The sequence below is a fragment of the Ambystoma mexicanum genome, chromosome 13, assembly GCF_040938575.1.
Source record: "Ambystoma mexicanum isolate Mex_15411 chromosome 13, UKY_AmexF1_1, whole genome shotgun sequence".
Lineage (NCBI taxonomy): Eukaryota > Metazoa > Chordata > Amphibia > Caudata > Ambystomatidae > Ambystoma > Ambystoma mexicanum.
Genome location: NC_090938.1, coordinates 732,996,487 through 733,016,845, shown reverse-complemented (window position 1 = coordinate 733,016,845; position 20,359 = coordinate 732,996,487). Strand labels below are relative to the sequence as shown.

The 20,359-nt window shown below is 48.2% G+C and overlaps 1 protein-coding gene across 1 annotated transcript in view; it reads left to right on the top strand.

Annotated features, from left to right (window-relative positions):
- The window catches only part of ATF6B (activating transcription factor 6 beta), a 240,442-nt gene that overhangs the window by 139,688 nt on the left and 80,395 nt on the right, over nucleotides 1-20,359 (top strand). The window contains exons 8-9 of the mRNA XM_069634975.1: nucleotides 6,247-6,432; nucleotides 7,985-8,076. Of these exons, the coding sequence (XP_069491076.1) occupies nucleotides 6,247-6,432; nucleotides 7,985-8,076 (278 nt within the window). The remainder of the gene's footprint in view (nucleotides 1-6,246; nucleotides 6,433-7,984; nucleotides 8,077-20,359) is intronic.

The following is a 20,359-nucleotide window of genomic DNA, read 5'->3' as shown; positions in this document are numbered from 1 at the left end:
CTCGTGCCGTCGGGATAGTCTTGGACTGCTTCTTGTGGATTGCTTGGATTCCGCCTGCGAATACTATCCTTCTCCTGGGACACAAACACTGGTAAGCGGTTAACCTTTTTCTGATAAGACTGGGTAGAAGGAGGGGGGGGGGGTCTTTGTCTTATTGTTACTGGCAGTTGTTATTACAAAACCTTCCTTTTTGCATTTCATGGTATATCTTCGGTATCACATTTTACAAATCTTGTGGTTGTGGTGTGTTGTTATCTCACCTATGCAGGTTTGGTTCCGAATTGCTGCATGATACCCTTATCCAAGTCTCCTTGACATCCCGCATTTCAACCCGAGTTGTTCCACGGAGACTCCAGGATTTCCATCGGCATCCATTCTTTTCTCCAATAGATCGCTCTGGTTCTTTCTAGTCAAAACCAGAGGGGTACATTGGGAAGAAGAATTCATCGGCTACACTACGAGGGCAAATCTGGTATCTGACAGACCATGTCAAACACCTCGGGATTGTGCTCCAGGCTCTTCAGAAAGCACACCTGACCATAAAGGCTAGTAAATGCCAGATTGGGCAAGGTTCAGTGGTTTACCTTGGACATGAAGTAGGTGGAGGGAGGATACAGCCTCTTCCCAGTAAAGTACAAGCAGTACAAGACTGGCCTACCCCCACTACACAGACCCAAGTGAGAGCCTTCTTAGGACTCACGGGGTATTACCGCAATTTCGTGGCAGACTATGGCACCATAGCTGCCCCTCTGACTGCCCTCACCACTCCGAAGAAACCCAAGAAGGTAACTTGGACCGACGAGTGTGAGAAGGCCTTCAATGGCTTAAAAGACTCCTTGTGCCAGGCCCCTGTCCTCAGGGCCCCTGATTATCAAAGACCTTTTATCGTGCAGACGGACGCCTCTGACACTGGGATAGGAGCTGTACTATCACAAGTAGATGAGAAGGCTAAGGAACACCCTATTGGTTTTATTAGTCGCCAGCTTAAGGACAGAGAGCTCAGATGGTCCACGGTAGAGAAAGAATGTTTCTCTGTTGTGTGGGCCCTACGGAAGCTGAGGCCCTACCTCTATGGGACCCACTTCACTGTGCAAACTGACCATAAGCCCTTAAAGTGGCTAGTGAATATGAAGGGGGAGAATTCAAAGTTGCTTAGGTGGTCCATAAGTCTTCAAGGCTTCGACTTCACTATTGAGCATAGGCCAGGTGTCCAACATAGCAATGCTGATGGGTTGTCCAGAATGTTTAACCGACCTGAACAAGAGACTCATCCAGGGGTGGATTAGTTCCCCTGTCCATAGTCTGGGAGGGGCGAGTGTTAGGAAAGATTTCGTAATTGTGGGTAATCTTCCTTCCATGTGGCAACCCCTAAACTTTTTGCTGTTGTTTTTCACCTTGTTCTCGACTTTGCCAGAGAAGTGCAGCCTTCTGCCGCACTCCTCTGGGCTTTCGCTCCATTCTTACGGGGAAACTGACATGCCCTTAAGACAGTCAGTACCGGGAAACGCTGTTTTCCGTAGTTTCTTTTATCATGTTGCGGCTTTCGTGCAACATGCCACAAGAGGGCACTGTAAGCTAAGTTACTGCTCTCTTGGGTCTCTAGCCTTCTACAGGACCTAGATACTCTTTTAGGATTGTAACTGATCGGTGCAAGTGATTCACGGACGGGAATGGTGGCAGTGATCGTTTCTTGTGTTTTGAGCTCCTTTTGGCGTTTTAAGCGCGTTTCTCGCGCTTAGCCCAAAATGGTGGCCTGGCTTCCAAAATGGCCAGACCACGAGGCTCCTTTGTCCTGTCCGCTGACCGTCTTGCTCCCTTCACCTTCCCCAGGTCGAGCCGACCCGGGGTCTTCCTTATTTGGGCATGTACTTTCCCACGAAACACGGATGCTTTCGCGGGCTTCTACAGGCCTTGTGTGTGCCTCCAGGATGTGGGCTGGGATGTCTGGTCCCAGTACACATCCTGGGTGCCAGAGAGTCTAGGGTGGTGTGAATGCCTGGGACCACCGTGGTCCGTGATAGGTCCACGAATGGTGTGAGTGTTGATGAGCGGATCTCCCATTGGGTCCCCTCCGTTTTGGCGCGAAGGGAACCGTGGATAAGAGGGGGCTGGAAACGCCACTACCATGTTGATCTCCTGAGTTCTCACGAACGAAGGAATACAGGAGCCAAGTATCCTGCAACCAAGAGGCTGAACCGAGGAATCGCTCCTCTGCACTGCTGTCGCCTTGTGAAACCCTTTTCACCTTTGACGAACCAGAGGGCCTGTACTGGTACTTCGACCCTTGGAATAGCGGGAACAGCTATTCTCGGCATCTTCACCATCTCCTGCTCGTAAGCCTTCGGAAGCGTCTCTGGGCCATCCAGCAGACTGACCAGCCTACACAGGAGTCTTGCTCTGTAACCGCCGCCAGGTTGTGTAGTATTTCGAGTCCTTGTCACTCTCACACGATTCGTACACTTTGCGTTCCCAGGTCTGAAGTGAGTAGTGTACATTTGGCTCAGATACACACGGCCGCTCCGTTGCCCTGCTGTGGTAACAAACTGTGCGGGTCCACTTCGTTTGGGACGTCTTTTACTCAACTCTGCTGCTGCAGACTCAACACGATGACGAGACGTCCCCTGCTCTCCTGAACCTGCCAGCGACTGAAACTGACGCGGAGAAGCCTGGGTCTGCTTGCATCGGGGACCGGTGAGTAGCGTAGCTAGGAACTGGTCGCCCTCCTGCAGGAGCCCATAGCTTTTCCCCGCTGTGTCAAAACAGCACGCCTTTCCGTACTCGCGCTCTGCTTCTGCCCACAGTGGAGGCTGCGCTTGAGTCGCGGAACTGTTCTTCTTCATTTGTGCACTAAACTGAACTGCCTGACTCCCTTGAAGAGACTCCCCCTTTTGCCCGTTGGCACCAGCATGTGCAGGTACTTTTGAGCACAAAGCTCCACTGTTCGTAGGGCTCGGACTTCCTTTTAGTTAGGTGCCTCCGAAGGCAGTCTGGGTCTAAGCATTATTTCGCACTGCCTGTTTTCCTTCCCTTTTAGGTGGACTACACATTTCGTGCATCTAACGCTTGAGACTTGTTAGTATTTGTATATATATTGTATTGGTATGGTATGTGTTGGTTTACTACAGTTGTATTGTGATTTCTCGCTAGGGTCATTGTTTTAAAGGCCTTGGAATAAATGTGTATATATTTTTAATATAACACCTGTTTGGAGTAGTTTTTTTTTAAATGTCCTTGCTTTGAGTGCTCATTGCGGGCTTTCAGTCACCCTCACCCCTCTTGAGACCGAGTCTTGACCGCCGCGATCGCTACCCTGATTGGTCTGGCTTGTCCAAAGGTTGCCCTGTTCCAAGTAATTAGGTTGGCCTTCTGAACTTCTGCGCCACCAGGACAGAGTTCAGAAATCCGTCTTAACAGTCGCTAGGGTCTTTCGTGCCAGAACTGGAGGCCGCTCTTTCTAAGTCAGAGCTGCCGCTCTTTGGAATGCTCTTCTGGCTACCATGCGGATCATATCTGCGCATTTGAAATTCAGGAAGGCTCTTAAAACTATTGTTTTAGGTCTTTCCTTTTTTTTTCTCTCTCTTTTGTGATCCTCGATTTCAGCTTCAGCGCCAGGTTGCCTTTGGGTGTTGGTTGCACTATCTTGTGTGAAAAACCTTTAACATAACCACGCGTGTTCACCAAGATACTAGCAGTGGTAGTGTCACACATGCATATGTGGGGGGGATACAAGTATACCCCTACTTGGATGATTCGGAGGCTCTGTTCTCTGTTATGAACGTTGTCGAACCACGCAGACAAAGGTCAATCTTAACTTAATCGGCTCAGTTTCTCAGTAAACACCCAAGAGTCTAGTCTAACTCCCAGACACATCAAAGTTCTTTGGGGTGCCAATAATCGCAGCCAAATCAGCAGCTTAACCATCAGTACAAACCCCCTTGGCACCGATTCCTTTTCATCAGCTGAGCCTGTTCCGAAGAGTGCAAACAGTAGTGAAAGTCCCTATAAGGGGGGGGGGGGTGGTGTCCTGCATTTATCTCATGCCATTTACACGCCTCTACCTGCACCCCCACCCTCTGAAGAGTGTCTCGCAGTGCATTTGCACAAGGCTGGACTAGCCCTAAGATGTTGGTCTCCCTCAAACATGTTAGAGGGCTGTCCTTTTGTGATTCCACCTGCACAAGTGGCAATAACAGCAGATGGAACAATGCTGGGGTGGGAAGCTCGCTGCTGCACACTTGCAGCTCAGGGCAGGTGGATCATTTAAAAAGCTTCTTTTCACATAACCCGTTGGAATTGCTAGAGGTAATGCAAACACTCTACAACTTCCCAGCACTCATACACAAAAGCTTTCTAATAAACACAAACAACACTACAGCCGTGTTTTACATAAATGAGGCAGGAGACACTCTCCAGCGCTTTTGCAAATAGCTCAGTAAATTTGTTCCACAGTGGTCTAGCGGGCAGGTTAGTGGTTAAGGAACACAAGCGTGCATGAAATGCATATACACTCAAATATTCAATACATGGCTTCAGCCAGGCATGGACTTATTTGCAACAAATGCAAACCTGAAATGCCCACCCTTCATGTCTAGACCCACAACCAGGGCATGGACTAATTGGTCAGGGAGGTGTGTGAATGTTTCCTCCCTACCCCCGACTCTTTCTTTGCGAGGTAGCATGCACGTTACTCGAGAGGCATTGAGATTGATACTCCTTGCTCCAGCGTGGGTGCAAGTGTGGTCACCAGCAATCGCACATTGATCGCTGCCTCCTTTATTGGTTAGTCTGCGATTCCCTCGGGGTACAGTTAGCTGCTCTACTCGCATACGAGAGCTCACAGCATAAGGTACCAGTTGTTAATGCATTCATGGAAGGGATGAAATGCATGCATCCATCTGTTGTACCTCTGGTCCAGGCAGGGATCTTAATAACGTTCTGTATCTGCTCATGAGGTGCCCTTTTGAGCCCATACTTTAAGCATCTCTCATATCCCTTATTTACAAGCTTACCTTTCTAATGGCCATTATGTCTAGAAAACAGAACAAACTTCTATGGCCCTCTCAATATATGAACATTTTGTTGCAATCCAGAAGGATAAGGTGGTGCTTAGAAGACATCCATATTACTCATCAAAATGGGTCTATAAAATGCCAATCCATTGTTGCCCGCTTTTTTCAAGATACTCGAGGGGCGAGAACACAACATACACTTGACTTGCAAAGAGCAATTATGTTGATATACAGTACAAATTCAATGTGCAAGGTAAGTCGGTTCTAAGTATCTTTTTCAACAGAGCAGTAGGTGTGTCCAATCACGATGTCTAGCATTGCACGCAGCATTCAAGAATTCAGCAAACTAGCACACAAACACATGGCATTTACGTGGAACGCTCTCTCCAGAAGGGGTACTGGAGCAACATTCGTCTTCATTGCAAATATCCCTTTACACACCATTTGCAAACTGCAACTTGGAGATTCATGCACACTTTTAGACCTCACTGTTGTGTAGATAAATGGGCATGGGCAGAATCGCAGATGTGCCAGGCTTTACTGATACATTTATTTGCCACTATTCCTCAAGTTGAACCACCAACATTTGCAGATATTACTCACAAGACGATGTAATAAATGTGAGTCTAGAAAGATGCACAAGCCTCGAATAGTCTTTCTGTGGCTTGTATCTGTTTAGAGTTGTGTGCACCCACCCTTTCTCCCCTCATGGGAGCTGAAGTACAGACACTTACTGCTTCCTACGCTTACACAACTCTCGCCCTGTCCCAAAAACATTTTGAAGACATTGATGCATGGAACATCATGGGTACCTGCACACATAGGGCAGGGATATTGTGACAGTACCGCCATTGTCAATGCTTTTTCTACTTTAATACTCCAGACCAACCACCAGATAGGCGCCTATGCAAAGCATGTCACTAAAATTATATAAGCCAAAGAAAGACTATTCCTGTGCAAATAATGTCTTCCTTACTGCGTGGTGCAATTTCCTTGATTGGCAACTGGTCAGAAGAGCAGTTGCTGATGTATTCATTTGATAGGCGTGCTTTGTGCACACAGCGCGTTATGGAACAGTGAATTAACAGACCATGCTTGCGTACTGGTATTCCAATATACCTTAAGCCGACTTACCGTGATTGAGCCCACTCTTTGCTCCTCTGTTGTGTGTCAATCCATAGCATGTATACTTTTAGAGGGGGTATTCTTTAACCTCCCCACTCACTGGTTGATGCAGGTGAAGGTCCTGAAGCGCCAGCAGCGGATGATCAAGAACCGTGAGTCAGCCTGCCAGTCCCGCAAGAAAAAGAAGGAATACATGCAGGGGCTGGAGTCTCGCCTGCAGGAGGCGCTGTCGGAGAACGAGCAGCTCCGGCGGGAGAACGCCATGCTCAAGAAGAAGCTGGAGGGAGTGCTGCGCGAGGTCAGGCCACCTTTGCATTCCTGTATCTCTCCCCCTGTCAGGCTTTCTGTCAGTCTGTGGGAAATAAAGTGATGGGGATCCCTAGCGTTGGGGGTTTTGGTGTCAGGCTGTTAGTTCCATGTCTTCAGTGGTCTCCCTCAGTGCGTGACGTGTGGTTCCGCCAGACCTCACTGGAGAGGCGTAGCCAGCATGGTCTAACAAAGTGGGGCCTGAAGCTAAGGTAGCTGGGCCCACTGCAGTGCCATTAACATCTGTTAACGCCCACACAGTGCTGCTGAGCGGGCATTAACAGATTTTGGGTGGGTTTTGCCCGCTCAGGCCCTACCCTTTCTACGCCTATGCCTCACTGACCCATGACACCCACCCAAGCCATGATTTCCTCTGCGTCCCTTTTTTGGCACTAGCCCCCACTTTGCAACATTTCTCGGACACTAGCCTCCTGTGCAGCCTCACCTGGGCTTCGACCCCTCCATGAGTCTGGCCTGAATCTGGTCCCCACTTAGAACCAAACATGGCACTGGAATATGGCTCATTCTCCGAGACCCTGTCCGCCGCTGAAAACCTCAGCTTTCCTGTTAACCTCTGTGACCCAGGCGGGCATAGCCGTTAACCCACCTTAAAGCATGGCATAACGTTGTGGTAACCCTCTATGATCGCCAGCATGGAACCGTACGCCTCTGTTAGCCACAGCCGATTTGTGTAGCCTCCCCTCCTTTGAACTCTACATTGTTCTCTGAGCCTGTGCAGCTCTGCACACATCTGTGAGGCCATCCTCATTCTGAACACCCCTGTGTGTGTGCCCGCCTATGCCTGGATTTGGAAACAATACCTTCTTTTGATTCTCACTTTTTATTTGACATGTTCCCTTCCCTGTTGGTGCCACTAGAGGGCAGCAGGAGTTAAGCAATGCCTGCGAGTCTGCTTAATTTCTCCACTGAAGGGTCCGAAAATATGGCGTCTAAAATAGCACCTGTACTCTGAAGCTTGCAACTCTAGTGTGCTTAAGGGACTGCCAGAGAGACCGACTCCCTACCCCCAGAACCGGATGAGGGAGGGATGCAGTAAGATACAGAGTATGTCACTGCTCAGCCTGGGTGGCTGTCAGGGCACAGGGGTAAGGGCATTTCACTCCTAGCACTAGATGGCTTGCGTTGGATGTGGCTTTATTGTTCCGTTTCTGTTCGTCCTTGTGTGTGACTCTGTCTCTCGCCCTCATTTTAGTTCTGCTGTTCGTGATATGTCTTCTATCGCAGGCTGTTTTACATTAAGTGTTGTCTGTTGGACCGACCTTCCTTGCTCCTTTTCTGGTGGTTTGCATTTTTTAGCCCTCTGTCAGGCCGAGCCCCTTTCTTTTGCTTGTTTTCTCACTCCTCCGATTCCTCTTTCCGCAGAGCCTTTAAGGTCCAGCATCTGTCCGTTGTTTGTGTTGGGGTGGTTCCCCTTCTTGCTGCCTCTATGGATGGCTTGGTCTGTTCACCTGTCCCCTCTTGCCTACTTCTACCCCCCTCTGCTGGCTGCCTGTTTGATTCCTGCTCACTCTTTCCCTCTTTAGAACACCGAGATGAAGTGTGGCTCCGGAAACAGGAAGGTGGTCTGTGTCATGGTGCTGCTCCTCTTCATCGCCTTCAACTTTGGGCCCGTCAGGTGAGGAAAACGACTTCGGCTTCTCTCATGCGGACTGTTGCCCGGAGCTGCCCTCCTCCTTCTGATTGCACTCTTCCCTTTGTGAATGGACGCTTGGGATCCGAGATGTTTCACTTCTCTGTTCACAATGCATGCAAGCCTTCAGCCTGGCCTCCAGGGGTGTTGCTAGGCCTGGAAAAGATATGGGGCTGTGCTAAAATCGGGACTCTGGGCTAGCTAGCCTTTTGGTTGTAGCCCTAGAGCTTCTATCAGGGGCTACAACCAAAAGAGCTGGCGCTATAGCCTCCCCCCCCCCAGCAACGCCTCTGCGTGGCCTCTCCTCTCATGGTCCACTCTGTAGCTTGTGAAGCCAGCGGGAGTCAAGGGTGCAGGGTGTTGGCGTGCCGCTGCCCCCTTCCTGAGGATTTGTGCTTTGCTGCTCCTGCTGCTCCATTATCAGCCCCTCCCACCTGTTGCTTTAAAAGCTCCCCCGCAAGGGCGAAGCCCGCGGGAGTCCAAGGGTTCGGGGTGCTGGCGCCCCGCTGGTGGTGTTCGCATCCTCGAGGGGGGCTGTGCGTTTCCCCCTGATGCTTCATCATTTATGTGCCAGTGCCAAAGACCTGTTTGCAAACAACGGGCTGTGCCCTACTGAGGGCTGTTGCTCGCTTCTTGCACCCCATAACGTGTGACTCCATTGCAGCGACGGACTGAGAGGGACTACGAACAACAAGGAAGATCACATTGATGTTGGCAATGCTGCTGTCCTGGGCTATTGGCAGAGAACCGATGCACTATATGTTACACTGCCGCCTCGAACCATTAAGCGCTGACACTGCGGCAGTGTGGTTTTGAGGGACACTTGACTGTACTTTCCCTACAGTCACCATGCCAGAACTTCTAGCTGTACAGGACATTGGCCAGGATTCGCTCTCTCTCCCCGTGTGTGGTCCCAGCCTTGACCTGGGTGTAGGGTTTGGTTGAGGGCGAAACTGAATATTCCAACTTTAAAAAGGAGCAAGCCAACTTTGAAGGCCAGATGAACTACATTGATACCCCAGGCTGACGTGGACCCATTAACCCGTAGTATCCCTGATGTTGCTCTCTCCTTTGGGAATGCCTACCTATTAATCAATGAGAGCTGCCAGTTTTTGGGTACACCTAGTATATCTGGCACACTCGGTGCCCCAAACACTCTGTCCCATGGGGCGGCGGGGGTAACATTGACACCGGCATAAATGCTGCCGCAATTCACACTGTTCCACCTGTTAAAACATCTGACTCCCCACCTGGTTTGATAATCATGTGGCCGGAATTTGCAGGGGTTCTGGGGGGCAGGGGGCACAAGTTCAGCATTGGACACACTGCTGTGCCTTAGAAGCACTCCTGGTACGGCCTCCCTAATTCTAACTCCCGCCCCCAGTAGCCACGTGGCGGGAGGGCCACCGCAATCGGACCCAGGAAACAAACTTACCTCTTAGCGGGTGTGAGTCCACAGCAGTGTTCACAGACCCTATTGATTACATGTTTACCCAAGTGCCCTGCATGCTGTCAGTATGCTTGGGGACTGCGCCCGAGGGGAGCCTGGCACAAGTACCAGTGGCAATTTATGTAACTTTATTAGACACTGCACCCAACTCACAACCGCATATAAGGGAAGCGCTTAGTATCACTGCAGCTAGTGCCGAAAAAAAAGTGAGCTTGGGGGATAACCGCGTATTGCCACTGCTGTAGCCTAGTGCCGTCTGAACTGGTGCCTGTAAGAAATATGCTCCTGTCGCTACTGGAAAGAGAGTAGAAAAAGCGGAACTGCCGGTCAATCGGGGGCAGGTGAGTGAGTTCCTGACAAAGTCTAACGATCAACAGCTAGTGGCATCCGCCGTGCAGACGACCCATAGACAATCCAGCGACCTCAGTAAGGGAGATGGTGGGCACCACGCTGGGCACCACGCTGGGCTAGAAGGAAACCAATGAAAGCAGGCGTCTTTAATGGCAATGGGACATTCCAAGGACTGCTGCCAGCTGGACCCTCTGGAGGAACCGGGGTGCCAGTGCAGTCAGTGAATGAGTTGCCTAGTGGATTGCCTAACTCATCCTACAAACTCATTGGGCCCCTACCCAAACCATCATCTAAACGATACAAACCCAGGGAAACCCTATGGAATAAATGCCTCCGCTGGCTCCGCTTTGTGTGTAACTTTGTATCCGGTGATGGCGAGCGTCCCCAGATAGCACGACCCTCCCCACAATGAGCGGCAGTAATGGACTCTCCCAAGATGGGAATAAGGCTAAGACAAAGTGCGGGTGAGCTTAATGGGAGTTTTTATATAAGTCAAAATAGGGCATGCAAAGGACTCTGCAAACTCCGAGAGCGCTCTGTCCGACACTAGCAAAGACGGGCGTATATATTTACAAAACGCGTCATGAGAACCTACACACTATAGGGGGCACATGTTCGTGGGGATTGGGTGGCGACGACTATGTGCAGCTGGGATGCATTGCGCCGTGGTTGGTGGACGTCACTGGGTGCCAACGTGGGGCGGGCAGGTCAGCTGGGCTCATCCGGAAGGTGCTGTTGTGCCAGGCGTGGCCACTGTCATTGATGAACGTCTTCCTTGGCTTTCTGCCCTAAGGGCCACGCACACCCCATTCATTCAATACAGCAATGTTATCTTCCCTTGTAAATTCTACAATAGGTTATTCTGCAGGGTAATGCAACACAGGAGGAATGCATCTAGAGTGGGGTCCTTTGGCAATACATCAATACATGGTTACCGTCATCCTGCGGGCCGGGAACCATGGGTCCCGAGGTCGGGTCTCAGGGCAAGGGGTGAGCTGTCCAAGTTTTCATGTCTCGTTAGAAGTCTTTATGAATGTGTTCCTACAGTGTTGCTATAATATTGGGTGTCCTAATTTTACAGGGGCCATTAACCTAGGGTGAGATGGTGGGTCGTGGGGCCTAAGAAAGGGCACCTTTGGCCTGCGTTTATGGCCGGGGTTTACTGCTGGGTTGTAAATAATTCAGGTGGCAGGCCGTGGCCTTGGGTGCTGCGGGGGGGGGATTTGAATGCTTGAAGCGGCTGCAGCCAAATTGGGGGAGGTGAGGCAGGGCAGCCTGGGCTTCTGCCTTTCGTCTGGCAGGCTTCACTGGGGAGGGAGGGGAAGTGGCCTTGGAAATGCCCACAATGGTATTTTCCTCGTGTGTTGCAGGTTATACAAAACGACATAATAATTCATATACTGTACAACACTCATTGAGTTTTTAAAAGCTTACATTTCTACATTGTTAGTGCCTTTTACATGGCCATTTCAAATATGTTACCTATACCAATGTTGCTATTGACAACTATAGGTTAAGTGTTCAGCAACCACGACAAACAACATTTTGTTACACTCTATGCATACACGATACGCGAGGTAGTATTAAGGTTGGTAGAGTGCACGGGAAAAACTGGCCAATAAGACTAACGGTAGTGACACATGGTGAGCTTGAACATTCAAATACATTCTATGCGCTTTCTTACACAATTTACATGAGCTCCCAATGCTGTTGCACTTGTGTTCCGTCGCACTCTAGCATCATTAGTTTAGTTATGGCATAGGGCCTTGGAGTACATTCTTCTCGGAGACACATATAACATAAAACCCGGGACACTTCTATCATTTGCGCATAGCTGAGGGGATATTGGTATTTCGACCAGGATGTCACATGAACACACATTCTGCCATCTTCATGGAGGTTACATGTTTTATCCAAAGGTCATGGAGAGAAGAGTTTCATCACAGGCAGTTTGCTCATCAGTATTTGGGGGCTCTACTTTTATCGGGGGATCATTTTACAGTTCTTTTCCACCCCGGCCCTGCTGGCCGGGTCATAATGAGGACAGTGATACACTGCGGAAGGTGAAATGTTACAGTGTTGGTATCTAACACTAGCTCATGTCCGTCTGTTCGTGGGAACGGGCTCTCAGCGGATCTGCCAGGGAGCTGCGGCCACAGGGACAAGTGAGAACTCTCCAAGGGTGGGGGCCCTGCTACGGCGCACAGGGGCTCATGTCATTCTGGTTTCACAAAATGGTTTCCAGGGCCTAGCTTAATACAGCACGTTTGGTCAATGTGTCAGCCAGTGGTTCACCCGCCACCTGGGCCCTGGTGGCAGGGGGGGTCCCCCGACGAGCCATGGACTCCACAAGGGGGGGGGCTGCAGTGGAGAGGGAGGGGGTCTCTTGGACCTATCCTCCCATACACTGGGGAGCACATTATGGATTGTAGTAGGATAGTGTGAGGAGCTCATGGTGGCAACAAGTAAGACGGACACAAGGGATCACAGTTAAAGGGTGTTTATTGAAAAATGAATGTTGTGTGCAGGTTGGAAAAACGCCTATTCTAAACCTAAATCTAAGATGGGAGCAAGTGCCGACCATCAAATGAAAAACAAGGCAGTCCTAGTGGCGTTGTGTCAGATAAAAAGGCCTATACTAAGAAACCTATTGCCAAACCTCATAACTAATACAAAAAGGGGTGTGGAATAGTTCTCAAGAAAAGAAAGAAGTGTCCACAAACTAGCCTGGACCCCCCTTCCCCACTTTTTGTGCACAGGGTAAGATGGGAGCTTGGAGCACAGTACAGTCTCGGGCTTCACGAGATGACAGTTCCAATGGGAGCTTTCAGGACCGTTGATGGCCAGGTCTCGTTTCACTTGAGTCTCTTGCCTTCGATGGCCTGACTTATTCAGCTCACAAAACAAGGTTCCTTTAACAAATGAAAGTTCATTAAGATGCTAATGATTCACCCCTGAGTCCCCCTCTTCTGGGCGCTGACCCTTCTCAGTTGTAATCCTCTATCCGTCAGTTCTTTTCTTACTTGACGTTTGGATGATAGCTTTACCCCTGGATCTCCCTCTGTCTGGCTCGGACCCCCGTTGACTGGCGGCACTCGGGCAATGGCTTCACTGCTGGATCTCCCTCTGCCAGGCTCTGACTCTTTTAACCGCCAATACTTGGGTGAGGGCTTCACCTCTCTTAAATCTCAGCCGGAGCACTCTCGGTTGGGCTCGGACCCTTTTCTTCTCTTTAGCAGGATTCACTACCCTTGTTTTCTCAATGCCTTTTCAAACAGTTCATAGTTGACATCCCTTGGCTGGGTTTATACCGGTCAACACTATGTTTCTTGTGACTTTAGACTTTGCCCCTCTCAGCAGCATCCCTTGGTTGGGTTCACTCCTGCTAACCTAACACACAATTCAATGTTGGTGGGGTTTGATTCCCTTTCTTTTACACAGTTTGTAGATCAAAGTCTTTCGACTGTGCAGGGATTTTGCTTGACCCTCAGTATGACCACTTTGACCTAATCCGCTGCCCTCCTATGGCCTGCTGGTTTCTGTAGTTTCTCTCATATGGTGATCGACCAGAGTTTCTGGGGTTAGCACCCACGTGGTGCTGGTTTCCCTCAGCAGCTGGTCGCCCCTTAACACATTACAGTTGTTTCGCAGTTACTCTAACTTGGTTAAAAACGTGCCACTTCGCCGATTATCAATGAACACAGCCCGATTCTTATCGGCTCTCCCCTCGATTCACCGGCTGTGATAAACCGCTTGGCTTTACTCTTCATTGGAGACAAGGCCGGTACCACGGTCGCGGGAGCTTCCCTCGCTCCTGCTTATTGGCGTAGGTTTGCCCTGTGTACTGTTGATATCTGCTACAAGACACATGCGCTATTGTTCAGTTTTAGGCGTTCTTCTTCGGAGGGTCTGCTGGTCTGGGATGAAAAGGGCAATGTCACTTCTCTCCTCGCCACCCTCTCGATTCCTGCCGTCTTCCTCCTTTGTTTGAACTGCTGCGCCTGATTAGCCGTTTCATCGTGCTGTCTGCCATGCTTGTACTGTGCTCCCTCTGTGCTCGTACTGTGCTCCCTGGCCCCACGTTTTATCCCTGTGGGGAAGGGAAAAGGCCTTCGGGTGTGTGTGTGTGTGTGTGTGTGATTCAGATCAATTGCGTGACTTTGCCTGACCCTCGTGTTGGGACATGTCAGGTAAACGGTTCTGGTGTTAGTTCGTTGTCCTTTGTGTTGTGCAAAAGTGTTCATGTCAGAAAAGGGGGGATTTGATTTTGAATGTTCTACTTGAAAAGAGGGGGGAAAAGGTGTCAAAGGTAGGGGAATACCACGTCTCACCCGTCGGTGTCCCACTTCTCAAGTACCCCCCATTCAGGTAATCCTCCCTCACTGGTCCAACCCCAGGAACAAGATCCAATGGCAATGGCTGTTTCCTGGCCACCTGGATGACCGATACTCGAGGTTTAGACAGGGAGACACCTTCAGGTTTCTCACAGTAGCCACAATGGGGAAGGGTGTGCTTGACTCTATTGTGATACAGGTTTGAGATCCTAAAGTGGCCAGAAATATACAGAGTACTTGTAGGCTACGCAATCAACTGACCAATAGTACAATCATTCTGACGGTATTCCCTGGGGGGAAAAAATGCCATTGGTGCCAGTCCTGACAGGAGCGAACGCAGTGCCATTGGGAGCAAGGCCAGTGGGGCTTACCTTGCCCATGGGCACTAATGGCAGTGTAGCATTACGTAGATGTAACTGTTCTTTTTTTGTACTGCTCTGAGCCTACTCTGAATTTCTTCATATTTTTTTTTTGTCTTACATTATTTCTTAGATTAATGATTCGTCTTGGATTTGTTATGCAATGCTAAACATGTGTTATTGTTTTGTTGATGTGAAACATTTATGGCGCTCAGCTGAAATAAATTATAGAATGCTTTTGTTCTCTTTTACTTACTGGGCAATGGCATCATTCATACATTAAGCTGCTGAGAATGTCTGTTGCCCAAACAGGCAAAAGAGGAACCTTCTTTCTCTTAAAGAACCCGCATAAGCAGCACAGTGGAATGCCACATTCTAAATGGCACTACCATGATTACCCCGAGTCCCTTCCCAAAAAGCAAAGGGTGACGTGCTAAAGCTTACCCCATTAAGGCTACTTACCTGTGGCAAAAAAACAACGTGAGGAACTTTTGGGTGATCTCACTGTGCGACCCCCGCGACCAGTTACAGTTGCAGTTCGAAATGTCGCATTGGTGTGTGAAAAAACAGACACCAAGAGTTTCTATACTCCGTTTGTCCATGTGGAAATACGTGTTTTTAACACACCCTGTTACTGCGCCACATCTGTGTGTGTAAAAATTCCAAAATGCCACTTGTTTGTGATCCAATTAGGTTTTTTTGTTGGCCCTTTCTGATTACACGTGTTTTGGCATTATCTATGCCTTTTTCAAATCCGGGTATATCTATAATTCTTTGCCGTTGGTCATATTTGCATAATAGCAGAAATGTTGGAATAGTAATGGGCTAAATCCCGTCTAAAAATACTTGTTTCTCGCGTCTCGTGGCTTTCGCGAGTACTTCAGGGTACATAAGATTTAGTTACCTATTGAGGGCCCCTTATTCCACACAGTCTGGTTATCCTGTCATATTTCATGGCTAAGGCCACATGGACTATCCGAGGCCCTCGGGACCTCCCAATTGCTTTCACTACTCCGTTTTTTCACCTCACGTTAGGTCGCCTTTCAATATCGTCTCTGATACCTGGTAGGCTACCAGTGGAAAGCGCCAGTTTCCTTGTACCTATGTTCTTACTTTATCCCCTCCTAGTCTTTTTTGGTGAATCCAGGGCAGGGCTTGCCTTGACATCACTCTGCTAGGCTGCAGATCAAATCGATGCAGATCGACATGGGCTCTGTACTGGTGCATCACAAGCACCCAGTAACCTCTGGCAACTGTGGATGAAGTCAAGAGGTCTGGCAATTCATTTCTGGTAAAAACCATGTTTGTGTGTGACCTATTCATATTGCGGAAACTACAGACCAAGTTAAGTCACGTTCTCTTTATTTCAGAAAGTGAACTACATTTTAGAAATGTACAAAACACAGTTACAACTAAAGTGACATTAAAGTCATCACATGCAAACTAAAATATTTCCAAAAATGAATACATTTACAGAAGTGCACTAATAGAGAAAATGTTGTGTCTGAAATAGGTACATACTGTATATGTATGGCCTGTTAATGCTTAACATTTTGTCCCTTAAATGATGTGCGTATTCGATGTAGCGATAGATTACATTTGCCGGGTATAGATCTGGTGGTCCAAAACTGAAACTCGTGGCCAATTCTAACCGGTTAATTCCTGTGTTTCTATAAACTCATTTTTATTTTGTCAATTATTTGCATTCAGATTTTCACGTAAATCAACACCAAACAACATCACAAACTGCCCCTCAATTCCCCATTCTGCCCCACTCTCGTCCCTACCTCCCTTGCCCCCTTTGTATGCGGATTAACTTTAGAGTCAGTTCCTTTATTTTGCTTGATTTCGTCACTCTATTACCAAATAGACCCATCGATTCCCTATAATCGTCTTGAAGGAAGGAGAGAACCACCTCCCAGTATGTTTGGTCCCCTTGAATTGAGTAAGTGGCCCATTCAGGTACCACACAGTTCCATATTTTTAGTATCCAGGCTTGCTCTCCCAGTGGCTTTTTTTGTTTCCAGCTCTGTGCTATGACCAATAATATTGTGTAGGATTTGCACTTCAGTTTGGGCCATTGTGTCATATAACCCCAGTAGGCATTCCTTTAAGTCCCTTTTGATCTGTGCCCCGATTAGCTCTTTCATCCTGCTGTTCACTGACCTCCCAAATCTTTCCATTCCCGCCATATGTTTGCCCAGTCTCCTCTGTCATCGCCCCTCTCCCGCATCTCTGTGATATCGCTACACTGATATTATGTAGCATCTCTGCTGTATAATGCCATTGTACCATAACTTTGTACCACATTTCTCTGTTATTCTGATGGCCCTTGTTAGTTTTGAAATATCTTTCCATAGCCTATCCCAGTCTTCCTGTCGGATGTCCTCCCCTATTGTGGTTGTTCATATAGGCCAACTTGTTTTGTCGGGGGGGGGGGGGTGGGGGAGAGGGGTTTCTATCTTATATATTTTTGTATAAAGTTGAGACTAGGTTTCTGTTGACAGAATTTGTTATAATGTATATCTCCCATGGTGCTGGTGGCCTATTGGCTGCTGTTCTATTTGTCTAGAGACGTCTCATTTGGAAATATTTTAGCCTTTTTCCCTTGTCCTATCCCCAGTTCCGTTTAACATTGTTCAAACGATTTAATGTCTTGGCCTTGAAACATATCCCTCAGTTTGCAGCATCCCATTGTTTTCGATTGAGCGTGCAGCCCTCATTCATTTCCAGGTGTAAATGGTGGATTGTTAAATGATGGGGTGGGAACAACTTTTTCCCACATCTGTGTGCTAAGTCATCCCATGCATTTCCAACTAATTCTGTGATTTTGCTTTTAAACATGTTCTGAGGTCGGTCTATCTTTTTTCAACCATAAGACTTCCTCTAGGGGTGTCCCTATTATTGCCTTGTCTATTCTCCCCCACTGCTTCTTAGGAGTCCCTGCCAACCATTCCTTTATCACCCTCTGCGTGCCGCTGCTTAGTAGTTGACAACGTTCGGGAAGCCTAGTCCTCCTCTGTTTTTTGTTGTCATGAGTCTTCACGGCTATTTTTGGTGTTTTATGTCACAAAAAGGCTGAGAGTATGGTGTGTAGTGCTTTAAAGATTTTCCCAGGTAGTGCGATTGGGGGGCTTGCAAGTAATATAAGATTCTCGGGCAATATAACCATTTTGATGGTTACCCTCCTTAACCACGAGATGATCAGTGGGCCCTATTTGTGTAATTGCTTCTTGAGTGAGTCGAGTAGTGGTTGGAAAATAGCTTTGTGCAGGGCCTCTATCGAGGTTTGTGATTATTACTCAGTTGTTTTATCCCCCCTCATGTCCCTCGAAAGGGAGTGCATTGTTTTGATTGTCCCAATAACTCTTCCTCTATTGATAAATTAAAAATCTCTGATTTAGAGTTATTGATTTTTACACCTGCTACTTCTCCGAAGTCCGCCATTTCTTGAACTATTGCTAGGAGGGAGGCAGTGAGTGGTTTCTGTGATAGAGTGGAGCATGTTGTCTGCAAGGTCATTGTTTTATGTTCTTTCCCCCTCTCCCCTGAACGGATTACCCTTGAATTGTCCTTCTGCCCTTACCCGACTGAGAAACGGCTCTAGATATATTGCATATAATAAAGGGGAGGGCAGGCATCCTTGTTTAGTGCCTCTCCTTATGGATATGCAGTGGATAGCTGCACCTTTTTGTAAGAAAGGTCCTGAATCCCATTTGTTGCATGGTGTGAAATAAGGAGGACCATTCCACCCGATCAAAGGCCTTTTCAGCATCTAGCAACAGCATCGGGGCGGGAGGGCCTTTCTTAATTACTTTCTCTACTAAGTGGCATACCCGGCGAGAGTTGTCAATATTTGTCTATTTTTTATGAACCCTGATTGGTCCAAGTTTATTACTTTCGGGAGGATTCTTCCAAGTCCATTTGCAAATACCTTTTGTATACATTTTTGCATCAAAATTTATCAGCGCAATAGGTCTATATGAACCACATTGGGGTGGGTCTTTTGCAGCTTTTGGACTGCTTTAGGCTCTTCCATCGTGGGCGTAATTGTTCCCATATTACTAAAGGAGTTGTATATCACGGCCAATTTGGGAGCCAGTATCGTCGTAAAGGTTTTGTAAAATGCTGCCGGATATCCATCCGGTCCCAGAGCTTTGTTTAAGGGAAGATTCTGAATGACATAAAGAACCTTTTCTGTTATCGCTGCCTAAGCTGTTCCCATTCTGATGGTGTAACTTTCTGAAGCAGGGAGGAAAGTAAATAGGCCTCTTGTGACTGGGCTGGGAGATCTGATGTATATTAGGTAGAGTCAAATGTTGTGAATTGGTCGAGGTGGCTGTTGGCTCCTTCTCCTGTTGGTTTTTTATCTTCACTATAGTTTGTTCAGCCAAGTGTTCTATTTTTTCCTTTTCACTGGGGCGTTTAATCCCCTGATATTATACAATGTCAACTTGAATGTTTTTCTCTAAGCCTCCCAGACCTCTGAGAAGAGAGCCCCTTCCCCTCTGGTCTCCCAGTTAAGAAATTGGGGATGCTATCTTGTTTTTTTCCCATATTACATACTTGTCCTCCGTTGTCAATCTGGATCCCTGCCTCCCTCCCTCCCATATCCTTTTCCCTATGCCTCAACTTTTCCCAACAACCCCATGCACCCCCCAAAAGCCCCCCCCCCCTCACCCCTTGCAACCAAACTCCCTGGAGCTAGTCAAAGTTCTTGTTCAGCCCTTGGGCTTTATGTCCCTGGAATTGACCCGCCTCTGCTTCCCAGAGACAAAACTGGTGGAGTTTCCTAATACTCAACTCTGGGCTGCCAGTGGTTCACGGAGGGATTAAAGTCCACATCTTGGCTGCCCTTCAATAGGTGCCACTTACTTTCTGTGCTGTGCTTGCTGGAGTCTTCTCAAGATGCTTCAGATCTTCCCGCTTTTCCTCTGTCTTTGGTACTCCCTTCCTTTCTTGCTTTGGCTACTATCGACCATTCTTGCTTTGGCTACTATCGACCATTCCAAGTGCTTCCTTTGAGGGGGAAGAGGAATCGTGTCCCATGCTCCTAGACCCTGCATCTTCCTCACGCAGTTGGCAGCAACTGGACCCCCTCATCAGAGGTTGCGATTGTGTGTCTTACCCTCTCGTGTAAAGCGTAGACAGAATGTCAATGTCCATTTGTGCCTGATTTCCTAACAAGAGAGCTCTCCCCATTGGGCCCATTGCTCATTGCTTTTCTAGTTGAGATTCAGCTGGGTCCTTTCCACCCCATTGATTTTCATAGGGCCTGACGGGCGTGCTGCCCTCAGTATCTGCTCTTTCAGCCCATAGAATGTTCTTGCCGCCTGGATGTCTCTAGGTCTTATTCCAGGCTCAACCTTCTAGGGCCTATTCGGTGTATTCGATCGATCTGTACCTCTTCGTCTCTCCCCCAACAGGCCTCTGAAAACGTGCTGTGCTGTTTCCTTCAGATCTTTGTCTGCAATATCTTCCGGCATCTTCCTGATGCAAATGTTGGATGTCATTGAGGAGTTCTCTAGGTCTTCACACTGTATTTCCAAGTTATGGGAGATCTGTGAGCGGTGTTCCAGGACTCTGTCGTTTTTCCTGGTGGTGTTGTCTACCATTTCTTGAGCTTTTTCTGTAATGTCTGTTTTCTCCTGTAATTTCGCCGCGGCCCCCTTCAGTTCTTGAATTGCTTCTTTCAGTTCTGACTTTAGTAGAGTGAAGTGCATCTGAAAAAAGACTGTCAGCTTCTCTTGGAAGTTATTGAAGCATTGCATTAA